Source organism: Erpetoichthys calabaricus, chromosome 8 (genome assembly GCF_900747795.2).
Source record: "Erpetoichthys calabaricus chromosome 8, fErpCal1.3, whole genome shotgun sequence".
Classification (NCBI taxonomy): domain Eukaryota; kingdom Metazoa; phylum Chordata; class Cladistia; order Polypteriformes; family Polypteridae; genus Erpetoichthys; species Erpetoichthys calabaricus.
Genome location: NC_041401.2, coordinates 29,676,116 through 29,689,472, shown reverse-complemented (window position 1 = coordinate 29,689,472; position 13,357 = coordinate 29,676,116). Strand labels below are relative to the sequence as shown.

Here is a 13,357-nt window from a genome sequence, read left to right as displayed (position 1 = left end):
CAAGTGTATCGGTATCTGATGATTGTGCCGCCTACTTCAGTGGAGGCAGAGCGTGCTTTCTCAGTGGCTGGCGTATTTCTGCATGAAGATGCGCTGTTGCCTGGACGACCGCACGCTGGACACGTTAATAACAATAATAATAATTCATTACATTTATATAGCGCTTTTCCCAGTACTCAACGCACCATCCACACAGGGAGGAACCGAACCCACAATCTTCCACAGTCTCCTTACTGCAAAGCAGCAGCACTATCACTGCGCCACCTGTGAGGACATTGTGCATTCTACGCTCTTATTACCACAACTAAAGATACATGTACTTATATGACAGCATGAACTGCTTGTAGATAAGGTTAGTCTTTTATTTGTGTCAATATATTGCAGTATTTCTATTAAAAATAAGTGTCGGTCATTCTAAAACCGTTCACATGTGAGATGCCCATGCACTGTGTCATCCCCGGGAGCCTGAGATTCCCGGGAATGAAATGCGGGATTCCCAAATTCCCGGGAATGGATAAACTATGGATAATGGATTCCCTAGTGTGGAGTTCGATTCCTAGTTGTGACAATTCATTTTTTTTATTTTTACAAAAAAAAGTTAAATTGGAGCATTTTCAATAAAAACAAAACTGATAATGTACTGAGTGATGGTGGATTGCTGAATACTAATAAGGTGCAAGTTGAGTGATGTTCAAATATGGCAAATAAATGCAAAAATACAAATGTTTTCACAGTGGATAATGGGGGCCCATCTACCATTGGTGTTAGTCAAAAGGTTGGCAGGAGGCAAGCAAGGCGCCACAAAGTGATAGATTTTGAGAAGCAGGGTTTATGGAAATGTGATCAAGAGAGGAAGCGCTAGGCAAGAGAGGCTGAGAGACATAAAGATAGTGATGAGAGGTGTTGGATAAACACTGAGGGTACTTGTAGGACAAGAGATATTGAATATCAAATATTAAAAATGTATTCTATTTTTTCTCTTTGACAGGTAACGAAGCTAGCAGGTAATATTAGTACAAGCTAGTCACTGAATTGAATATTACTATGGCCTATTAATAAAGATACTAACTATACCTAAAGTTATTCTGTACCAGCACACTGGTACAATATACTGTCTGTTAAGTATACTTTATTAAATGAATAGAAATTATAAAGAAATAACAAAATATGTGTCCAAATTTAAAAAAAAAATATTTAAAAGGAAGCAAAAATGGAGTAAAAAGCCAATGTCATTCAATTAAGAAAAACAAACACAGGGACAAACACATACAATGCCACGCATGCCCGTCTGTGGATCACCTTCAGGGCTCTTAGTAGGTATGTGGGTCCACTCCAGGTCGAGAGGGGGCACCATTGCTAATTATGTCCTCCTCTCCTATTCCTCCTACAGCACCGAGAAGACACCCATTGAGAGGACCTGACTCCACCCCTTCCGGCTCCCCAGCTGTGTATCATGGGGTCGGCAGAAGGAGGCGTCACTCAGTGAGCAGAGTGTGACACAAACAGTGTTCCTGTGATATTGAATAACCCTAACACAAAGCCTGACTGGGCCTACTTTGATTTGTTTAATTTGTTGCCTCCATGGTCACTTGTATTTTACTTTTTCTCAAAGAAGTAAACAGGAACGAGCAGGTTGGCTCCCCAACATTTTGTTGTCTGGGACTTGTAATCTTTCCTTCCATAACATTTATATCTAATTGTAATAAGTAACTGTCCAGTTGGACACTGGACTGTCATACTTGGGGTTTAGTAATAAGAAAGATGAAGTTTTTCATTAGTTTTCAGTTACTAGTCATCTAATACTGTTCCTCAAGTACAGAACTGCGTTGTATGCCTGGCTGAAAGTGCTGGACCCATGGGCAAGATAACTCTAGGAACCACTTTCAACTGAGACCACTTCTTTCATTGAAATAATTTGAGGAATAATAGTGTTTCCCTGATAATTGTTTAACTAGTACATGTTTTCTATCTTTTTTTATTTTATTTGCAATTCAGAGCAATTCATGCTACTGGCAGCATTACTGCCAAATTTTAAAACAAGTCTGTTCATTGCCACCTAGAAAGTGCCAGCATATTGGACTATTTTGAAAACACTTTGTAGATTAATGGTGTTTCCATGTGATTTTTCTGGAAATCTAAATACATATTAATGATAATGTACTGAGAAAAGAAAGTGTGAAATCAATTATTACTTTCTTAATTCAGGTGCTGTAAAAATGTGCTAACAGGCAATGCTGAAGACACCGGTGTTGGGGGGAAGAAGGATTAGAAATGCATGTGATAGACATGGAATAATGGACAAAATGTGCATTAAAGTAGCTGTGTAGAATAACACTTTAAATGACTTTAATAAAATAGGTTTGGTTTGGAATTGATGTCCTTTACATCTATTTATCTGATTTTTGAGGAAGACGTTACTGCAATATTTGCATAATCAGAAAATCCATTTTTTCTATGCCATAGATCCTAATCATAGTAATGAAAAAGAAAAGAACACCTACTTGCATTCAGATGTTTAAATGCTGATTGCATTCTTTTTTTATGTAATCTTAAATAACCACAGTAATGTTAATTCATGGTTTAGTACCAATCTCCTGTTATCGTATGAATTCTTTTGAAAAAGATTTACTTAGTTTTTCTGAACCAAGCCAAAAAATATAATAATACTTTTTCTTAACCGTTACCAGCTAATGCTGATATAAGTTTCTGAATAATAAATAAATAATTTGTTTTACTTAATGCTGTTAAACATTAACAATTTCTATGTGAAATTGTCCTTAATTCCTGTTGCTGCTCCTGCACTCAAATAGATTTTCATAAATATGTACACTGTTACTGTAAGTGCTGTGCAGAGTGGAGGCAGGACCTCTGCGTTTTTCCCAGTTGATTCTGGGGTTCGTCAGCAGTGTGTTCTGCTCCTACTCTGTTCAATGCTTGTATGGACTTGGTGTTGGGCAAGGTCATGGGGTCCAGTGGCTGTGGGGCATCTGTTGGTGAAGAAAGATTCAAGGATCACCCCTTTCCAGTGACCTCATGACCCCCCATGCTCTCCCAATCCGCCTACTGACTTCATAGGAAGAGTCACCAGAGACATGAATGTCACTGCCAAGGGAAGTAAACCTCTCAACAAGGTGAACACTCTCTCTGCAGACAGACACATTGCTGATGGCTGTACCCAAGAGGTCATTAAAGGCCTGGATGTTGGTTTTTATCCAGGATACTCGCAAGCCCAGACACTCAGACTCCTCACTCAGTCTCTCGAGCACCCCAATCAGAGCATCCATTGACTCTACGAAGATCACAGCATCGTCAGAAAAGTCAAGATTTGTGAATCTTTCTTCACCAACAGATGCCCCACAGCTGTTGGACCCCATGACCACTCTGCACAGCACTCACAGTACCAGTGTACAGGCCGGCCATGATATCCAGGAACCTCAAGGGGATCCCGTAAACCCTCAGGCTGTCCCACAGGCAAGCTTGATCAACTGAGTCGAACGCTTTGCGAAAATCGACAAAGGCTGCATAGAAACTGTGGCGATATTCGCGTTTGCACTCCATGAGAACCCTCAGTGCCAGGATGCGGTCGATGGTAGACTTCTTAGGTGGAAAACCAGACTGTTCCAGTCGCTGCTAGGTGAGCAAGTGATCACGGATCCTATTGAGGACGACTCTAGCAAGGACGTTACCCGCCACCAAGAGCAGTATCCCCCTGTAGTTGCTGCAATCCAGGCGATCACCCTTCCCTTTCCAGATAGGGAAGACAAGTCCCGTTTTCCAGTTAGTTGGGATGATGCCAGTCTCCCAAATGGAAGCAAAGATTGCTTGCAATGCCAGGAGGACAGCCTTACCAACAGCCTAAGGAAGTTCACCCTGGATACCACAGATCTCTGCAGCCTTTCCCCCCCTCAGCTGATTTACCACCTGTGCAATCTCAGTGAGATTGGGTGGTTCACAGCTAATTGAAGGATCATCCTCAAGAACTGTGGACCCAGAGATATCCAATGTCCTAGCTGGAGGATCAGCTTTGAACAACTGCTCAAAGTAGCCAGCCCAGCGGGTCACAACTGCAGTGTCTGTAAGGACAGTTCCAACAGCTGCCCTGACTGCGACTCTCTGAGGAACAGATTCAAATGTGCGTAATGCTTCGATTCCTCTGTAAGCAGGACGTGGGTCGCTGGACCACAGATGGTGTGTCACTTGCTCACAGATTCCTCTAACAAATGCCTCTTTATCCGCCCTCAGAGCCCTCGCAGTCATCCTTCTCAGTTCCCGGTACAGACCAGAGTTGCCATTGAGCCGTGCACTGCGACTCCTCTTGATGATATCCAGGGTGCCCTGTGAGATGAAACACTTCCTTCTGGGAACACCAGTAACACCAACACAACCCTCAGCAACCTTCAGGGTCTTGTCACAGAAGGTCTCCAGCATCACATTAAGATCGGCAGTTGTACCCAAATCTGAACGTTCCTCACACAAACTGCGTGCAAACTCATTAGAAACAGCCTGGTCTTGGAGTCTGGCCAAGTCCAGGCTCATTTTCCTAGTAGGTGGTAACCTACTGAACCTAAGCTGGATCCTAAGAGTAATAATAAAATTTATCATATGCTGACAACAAAATTTCAGATATGTTATTTTTTATTAGGAACAGCTTACAAAGAGATATATCACCTTCCATATGTGTCATTGGATCAGTTTAATGTTATTAAGTTAATTAACCTTTCATTTTGTTATTTAGATGCTTTCAGTTGTGCAAAACTAAAAAAATAGAGAAACAGAAGTGTTGAATATCATGAAATCTTTTATTTATTCCTTGCATTTTCAAATCTCAAAGCTTTGCATTATCCTTTCTGAAACAATGTTATATGGGAATTTCACATTTAGCACTTTTAAGTGTACCTGTTAATTCACATATATACAAATGACTTTGCTAAAAAAATAATAGAGTAGGTGGTAATAAATGTTAATTTTCTTTCTCAAAAGACCCAAATAAGACTTAAGTGGATTTATTTCCTCATTTCCTTAGTTTACAGTACATTGTCCATGTTTCAAACATAATAGATTTTTTTGTCACCACATGGTCTTAAATTCATTTCATGCAAAGCAGTATGGCTTTAATATATATTGGAGTCATTTATATAAAATACATTTTTTGTACACATTTCCAGTAAAGATCAAATTCATGTGGAAACAGTTTCCCAAATTATTATATTCTTCATTCACTGATGTCCATGAAAGGGCTAAAAGAGAAACAAAACAAAAGTCAGTTAATTATCAAAGATTAAATGAAGTGCATTGATTAATATTTGAATGGTTAACTGATAAGATATTATGCTTTATACATGTATACCATTTAGTGTTAACATCATCAATATGTCTTGTAAACATGTTTCTTTATCTTTAGAATGTCAAAGCGAGTTAACGCGTATTCAAAGTGTGTTGGTTGGCATATCTGTGCATGCATTCACGTACACAGTCACACATGCTGTGCCAGTTTAGTGTCACCATTTAAACCATTTGTCCCTCTTTAAGAATCAAATTCCAATCATATCTTGCACTATACATACTGTATGTATGAATATAGATACCTATGTAGTATATTCTTATTCCCCTGACCTGCATGTGCAGAGCCATACACTCTACATTCACATATTTTAAAATATTTAAAAAGCACACTATTTAGGCAACATATAAAAAGTTTGTGTTATTTTACTGTGCTTCTGAAGATTTTGAATTCATGACCCAGTTTACAAATTCCTTTGTTGCAATGCTGTCCAGAAGTTTGTTGATTTCACTGGTAAAACTTCCATCAGCATGCCTTCTACGCTTTTCTTCATCTTCAATACTTTCTTGTGCAAAGCTAGAGAAAAGGAGACACATAATATTGAAAACTCCTTTACCTGGTCTGTACGAATTCATGACTGCTGACACATATGATTTACATTTTATTAGCTCGTTGGTTAGGTCATTTTTTTATCTGCTCATTTCAGTACAGGGTTACAAGTGCCTGGTGTGGCAGCATGCAGTCTAAGGCCGAGGCAGGGCCACTTTAGAGCCTCCACTTATCTTAAGCTACATGCATAAGGGTTGGGAAAGACACACAGTGACACTACTGGGACATGCACACCCCACATAGATAGTGACAAGGTTTTAACTCGGAGCTCTGGATCTGAGAGACAGCAGCGTTGTGCCACCTTTCCAATCTGCTTATATCTTATGTCCATTTTTTCATTGTTTTCTGTCTTGTACTAAGTGCTCCTTAGACAGGCTCTGCTCTCTGGGATACTGAATTCGATTAAGTGGGTCTGAGAATGTCATTTAATATACAGAAGTGTATGTAACTGCTGCAGAATATACAACTTTTATCTTTGGCAAATCAGTAAATCTATGAAGCTAAACATAAAACAACAAAAAAATTACATCATATAGTTAAGCCTCAGAGTGATAGCAGAGTTTATTGTTCTATTAAATGCAAGAAAAACTTGTTTAAATTTCTTTCCAAATTATCGTTAACAAAAATATCAAAAGAAGATTCAAAAATTCATAATTAAATGGTTTATTGATTCTGTACTCTGTTCAGCAGGTCACAGAGCAAGAGGTTTAGCTTAAACTGCAATTAGCAAAGCGTTAGAAAATGTAAGCATTTATTAAAGAGCAAATACCCAATTGTGGCTTTTACGATGAAAAAAACGGTAATTGAAAATGCCTATTAAGTAAATTATGTTCTTGTCCCTTCCAAGGTTATTATAGTTAACGAAAACTAAAATCAAAACTGAAACTATTATTAAAAAAACATTTTCATAAACTGAAATAAAATAATTAACAAAATCGAAATGAAAAACTAAAACTAAACAAAACTATTAAAGTAGCTGGAAAGACTAACTGAAATAAAATAATAATTTACTAAAATATTTTTAATTCAAGATGCAATTCAAACGGCTGAAATCAGAATGTGCTGGTCAACAAAACCTTTACCGTATGGAGAGAAAAATCACGAGTGAGTAACATTTCAGTTTACTTCTCAGGTGACTGCTTTGTGTTGACAGTAATTCACCTGCCACTTTGCAAAGGAGAAATTGTTTTTACTTGCTTATATATGAAGTATAGAGAAAGTATAGTAATCATGAGAAAATTCGACCATGATATTTTGATGAATCTTAACGTTATTGACCTCCCAGAGTCCAAAAATACAGTTTTTTGGAATTGTATGTGTGCACACGTGTGTGTGTCTGTGTGTATAAACACGATAACTCAAAAACACAACTAGACAGATGGATGAAATTCAGCATGTGGTTGTTACACCATAGTTATAGATCTGTATTAACTTTTGGGCCAAATCCATCAACCGGAAGTGGAACTTTACCTGAACACATACTCGATTTTTTTTTTATTCATGCAGAGTCCAATTTATTCAATGTTACTTTTATAATTGTTCAATATATTATTAATTTGATTTGATTTGTTGTTGATGGTTCCTTAATGTATATAATATACAAATATAATCATTGTCTTGTGGTTTACTCCTCAAATATTCATACCCATATCTGAGTATACAAGAAAGTCGAGGGGAAACCACTCCCGGTTTTTGAAAATAAAACGGCACTGATTGAGAGACTGACAAGGTCATAATACAAGATCAGCATATTGTTGCTGACCAATCAGTTTTGCTTTAAAAACATTGTTTAACAACAAATCGATACAAAGGTAGAGAGTCTGACAAGTGATGAAAAACTAAACATACTAATGGGTTTTTGTATTTATTCTATATTTATTAATTTATCTTTTTTAGTTCATATTCACAACTCAAAATACCTGATATTGCGAACGGGTTTCCTGCAATCCTGCTCTGGATGAACAGGTTTAGATAATGTATATATTGTTCTTAATCTCAGCTGCTGTCTCTGTCGTTTTATGCCTGTCTGTACTCCTATTACCTGCTCATTATGGGTTTACTGTCCTTTATGTTGGGCTATTCAAGTCTCACTGCCCCTAACCTTGACACTACATGCTTGTTTTTCTTTGTTTCCCTCAATACAGCTAGGTGGGTTCTGCACACTGATTCAAGTCTAAGAGCCTTGTTCTTCCTAAGCCCCCGTGATTTTCATGAGAAAATATTGTAAACATTTTAAAATTGTGTAAAATTGTTCATATTCAGTATCTAGTTTTGATTATTCTTGTTTTTATCAAACCAGTAAACCATGTAGTGTAGTAAGCTTCCACTAACATTAAACTCGTATCCAAATCTGTTAAGTGTACAGTTCTGTCTGATTGTGACACAAAACTAAACTCCATAGGTGCTCCATACCATAATTACTAAAACTAAAACTGAAACAAATAGATATAAAAATAAGAAAATATTTTATAAAATAATAGAAATGTCTTTGTGAAATAAAAACTAAACTAAAATTAAAAATACACGATGAAGGAAAACTAAAACTAACTGAATTTCCAAGTAAGGTCAGAAAAAATATAGAAATAAAAACTTATATAAAAAGGCAAAAGTATAATAACCTTGGTCCCTTCTTTAGTCCAGATATAACTAATGTTTACTATACAATCTTTGCTTTAATGTACAGTATTTAGAATGGAAGTTCATCATTGTTCCTGCCTCAGTATATTTTTGTTCATGGCTTGTGCCTTTTGTTTGATGTCACCCCTTCATAAAATGTCATGCCTCATAGTAAATAGTAAGTTAACATTTTTAAAACATTGAAAAGGCTTACTCTGTTCTTCCCTTTGTTTTCCTCAGCAGAGACAACATTTTCCTGGCAAGCTCATTTTGTAGGTAAGAGTTGAAGTCACCTGGGTATGTCAACGTGTCAATGACGTCACGTTTTGATTCCACACTGGGAAAATACATAAGTTATTTCAGTTTAATCAAAGTCCTATTATCTACAGATGCATTAATGGTGACTGGCATGCAAATTGTTATAGTACAGCAGAATTAGTATAATTTTTGTCTAATATTTTCTGCTTTAAGCAATTATTTAAGGAATGACATCAAAAATTGAATAGTTTATTTTATTATAATAATAAAGGTCAAGACTTAAACAAACTCAAAGGAAAACCAATATCACTTTATCCCCATCATCTTACAAGTTTTAAATGAAAAGTAGCCATTGATCGCTCACTCACTCCTACCAATGACACCAGCTGAAAAAATTTAAAACAACAACATGATAGTTTGAAAATCTGTTTAATCTAATAACAGGATCACAGTGGGGGACTAGAGCCTGTCCTGGAAACACAAAGTAGTAAATCACCGGGACCCACTCCCCACCAAACACACACAGGGACCCAGTTTAAAGTCACCAGTCAATCTAACCTTTAGTACTTATATAGTACTTACTGTATATGATAATCCACATAGACACACTGAGAGCAAGCAGACTCCACACAGACAGCAATCAGGCATGGGATTAGAGCGACAGCTGTCCTTACCATTGTGCCAACAAGATTACGGTGATCTTTGTGACACAGCAAGACCTTGTCCACCTTAATTAAAGGATAAGTGCCTGTGTGTCTGTCTAGTTCCTATGTCTCTGACATTCCAATAGATGGCACATCACCAATGTATCTGTAAACGCTGCTTTTATGAATCCCAAACCAAATGGCATATAACCGAGACATACGCATTACCTGGGGCTCTGCAGACATTAACACTGAGGTCTTCGTCTTAGACAAGTAGCACAGCTAGTTATAAATAAATGCTCCGGGATTTTATAGAATATTATAATCATAATTTAAAAATTTAATTAGCTTAATTGCAGAACTGAATTTTTTTTTTTGCTTTAAAGATTCATGGCTCAGAACAGTCTTATTCGGTGGTAAAAGATAGGACAAATGGAAAATGACTTGCTTGCTTTGAAAGGAACTTATGGTATTTACTGTTTGATTACAATTTTATTCCATTTATTCTAATTTCAATTCCCACCTGAGCAGAAAAAATCACACTTTTTTTCATTTTAAAGTCAATTTTTTTCACTTCATTTTACTCTACATGAAATGTCTTGGTTAAACCATTTCTTAAGAAGTATATATTATCATATGTTAGTGTAGATTTTCACCTTTTTTAACTGTACTTCCTTTTTCCTTATTCACTTCACATTTTATATCTAATATAAATTTTCTCTTACTTACCCACTTCTTTTGTTACTCATTAACCACTGAACAAAATCTTGAGCTCGTCTCGAGTCCTGATACTTGGTATAATCATTGGTAAATGTGCCTTGTGAGTGACGTTTGACATTCCTTATTTCTCTGGATTCATCTTCAGGTTCAGCCTCTGATGTTTGGAGTAATCTAGAACATTTATGTAGTAGTTTACAATACTGTTTGAAAAATAATAACCTGCTTAATGTAGGCATATGATTGCTTTAGCCTTGTATATTTACCAAAAACCTTTGAAAAATAATATAATGTGAGCATCCAGCTATTTTCTGATGCAGAATATCTTGATTTCCCATACTGATGGAAAAAGAGAAAGTAATAGTTGATCAAAGTTCATTAATATAAAGGTGCAACGGACAAGTATTGGTTCTTGGTTTATTATAAGTCATCAAGAAACAGTAAATACTAATGTATGTAACCTTCACTTCTTTAGATGTGGCACTGATTTTACACACAAACCGAAGTGAGACGTTTCCAGATTAACTCATGTCTAACATACAGTAAGCACTTTAATATGATTCAATTTGCTGTAGTAATAAATTATAGAAATATTCATCTAAACCAAATAAAACATTTCATATACTACAACATGTTTCAATTTTAACATAATTGTTTTTCTTTAGTTATAAGCCACCAATGTCTATGGGGCTATGCACAGGCTGCAGACTTAAAGAATTTTAGTTGGGTTTTGTTAATTCTCTCAGAAATCATCAGTGCTACGTCTCCTCCATATAAAGTGATTTTAGTTCATTGTATTCTATATATAATGTCAAACAGACTTTTCCTGAAACCCATGTAATTATTATATTATGCCATTTTGTCCTGATTTTTGTCTTAAATTTTTTTCAGACGTCATTCATTATATCATTTCCTCTTCATACACCCTTTAAAAGCCACCAGAATTACACCTTCCATGAAGACTTAATTAGCTAAATTATATTCACTTTTTTGTACATGTGTGTGCCAAACAACACTATTAAAAACTCATAGAGAACTTTGGTTTGTAAATCTTCCTCAGCTGCTCCTTATTAGGGCATTTACCACGCACTTAGTAACTAAACTAAAATTAATGGCTATGGCTGACTTATGGCAGTTGGAATTTGAGATTAAACTTTTTGGCTTTTGTTTCATAATTGTTTTTGCATGTCACAATGTATTTAACTATACTGTGCTTACACATATTCTACAGGATGCTCTGTTAACAACTGAATGCATGTTTTATGAGAACAATTTGAATTGAATAGAATTGGATTTTTATATTAACCTGTACTAGTAACATATTATTGCTGCATAATCTCTTTGTTTTTCAAGGCTGCCATTAATCTGTCTTTTTAGCATAAGATTCAGTTGTAGTTTGACAAATAAAGGCAAAATGTTTTTTAAAAGAATAAAGAAATTAAGTATCAGAAAATGTGAGAATCTGCAGTATTTGAATAGAACGTGCTTAATGCTCAGTACTTTAAACATTCAAAAAAGCAGAGTGCTTTACATTTTAAGATTATTGTATAATGTAAGATGTACTAATAAAAAAAGTAATGAAGAAAATGAAATTATATTTCTTACCTTGGATTATCCTCTGTGTCTCCAAGAGAAATCTGAATGCTGCACTGAACAACAGCCAGCAGGATTAATCCAGCCAGAAAGTGGAATCCTTTCATGTTGTATTTCTGTGAATGTTAAATTTCCATGTCACAATTACAAGCACTATTATACTTAAGCTGTATTTATTTTATTCAATTACAGATAGATTATACATTCATGCTCTATAATCCTTTGAGAATATAAACTACTGAAGTTAAAACAGGCCAGATTTTCACAGTAGATGCTGCTGCTATGCACACTCTTAAATAACTGAAATAAGAAAACTGGACAATCTTCCCTCAGTATTATACCAGCATTATACATATACATCATGATAATCATTTCAGAATTAAAATAAAGCTTATGTTGTAGGATTTTTACTCCATCTTCACATGAAGTAAAAATAAGTTTAGTAACAATAGACACAGAATACAAATCACAGAAGGAGAGATACTCGTGTTCTTACCTGTTGTGTGTTTTATTCTGAAGAAGGTCTTGTATTTGCCTGATGTCTAATTTCTTCTGGATCCCATGAGCTGTTTGTTGGACTCACCTGCATCTACTGATCCTTATATAGAGAGACAGCTGGCACGGTTACCAATTGTGTAGCATTTTATTTTCAGTTCATTAGTCTTGTGTTGAAGTGAAGGAAGTTCACATGCATTCAGCTTTGGCTATTTGTCTTTTCTAAGTGTTTAGTAATCAGTAAATGACAAGTTAAGGTTAAACAACTTTTAGTCCTATTTTTACATGCATGTTTAAAAATTACAGAAAAAAACTGTTTCATATATTCTCTCATATTGGCATGTACAGCACTTTAAAGCAGCCTGATTTTCATAAGGTGTTCTTTAAAATAATATTACGTTAATCCTTAAAATGTCCAGAAATTATTGAATAGTATGATTATCATTAACATGGTAGCTTTTAAAAAATACTTACACTTTATTTACTAAAGTTTGTATTGAATAAAAAATGAAAAAATAAGTGGCATACAGTAAATGTTGAAGAATTTATTTTCTGTCATATTAAAAAAAATGCCTATGCCAGCCAAAGGTTAATTATTTTTCATCTGAGCCAGCATAGCCATTTGGTTAAGGGTATGATTCATGGATGCTTTCCTTTTCGTAATTATTTTTTATAGTTATATTCATAAATAACTCTGTTTTTCGTATAATGCAATCTTGGGACTCACTTGCTACAGTATATTAAGTATCAAATACAGCTTTTGTGTGAGTCATTTTGTGGTCATCTAATTCTTCAATTTGGCTTTGACAATATGAGTAATCTAGAGTGGAAGTATATAAATGTGGTGATGGTTTATTGTTTGTAAATAGCATAATCTTGCACAAATGACTTTATGTTGGTATTTACGGAACGTATTTGATTTGTCACATCTGGTTAGGAGCTCTCCTAAGACAGAGTGACACTCTGATATTGCTTTGCAGGATTTTTCAGTTTAGATAATTATTCAACTAATATGAGGTGTAATAGACAACTGATTTCATACATAAAATGCAGTTGCTATTTCCTTCTTAACAGAAGTTATTGACAATTTCTTATTGTTCTTTTTTCACCAGAGTGTTTATCTTATATCAGTTTAGGCAGAATG

At 35.5% G+C, this 13,357-nt stretch overlaps 1 protein-coding gene across 1 annotated transcript; it reads right to left on the bottom strand.

Annotated features, from left to right (window-relative positions):
• Positions 1–4,780: 4,780 nt before the first annotated feature.
• Positions 4,781–12,302, bottom strand: gcgb (glucagon b). The gene is made up of 6 exons (XM_028808163.2): positions 12,215–12,302; positions 11,731–11,834; positions 10,138–10,299; positions 8,721–8,843; positions 5,711–5,857; positions 4,781–5,237 (listed from the first exon to the last, which is right to left on the bottom strand). Exons 2-6 carry the CDS (start codon positions 11,823–11,825, stop codon positions 5,213–5,215), a joined length of 552 nt encoding a protein of 183 aa, XP_028663996.1. The 5' UTR covers positions 11,826–11,834; positions 12,215–12,302; the 3' UTR covers positions 4,781–5,212.
• Between the last annotated feature and the right edge of the window lie 1,055 nt (positions 12,303–13,357).

Bases quoted from the DNA above. Each gene is read 5' to 3' on its own strand.
- gcgb (XM_028808163.2), bottom strand. From the start codon at position 11,825: ATGAAAGGATTCCACTTTCTGGCTGGATTAATCCTGCTGGCTGTTGTT. The intron at 8,844-10,137 runs GTAAGTAAGAGA...GTATTTTCCCAG, and splicing joins ATGAGTAACAAAAGAAGTGG to TGTGGAATCAAAACGTGACG. The intron at 5,858-8,720 runs GTAAGCCTTTTC...CCTTTTCTCTAG, and splicing joins AAAACAAAGGGAAGAACAGA to CTTTGCACAAGAAAGTATTG.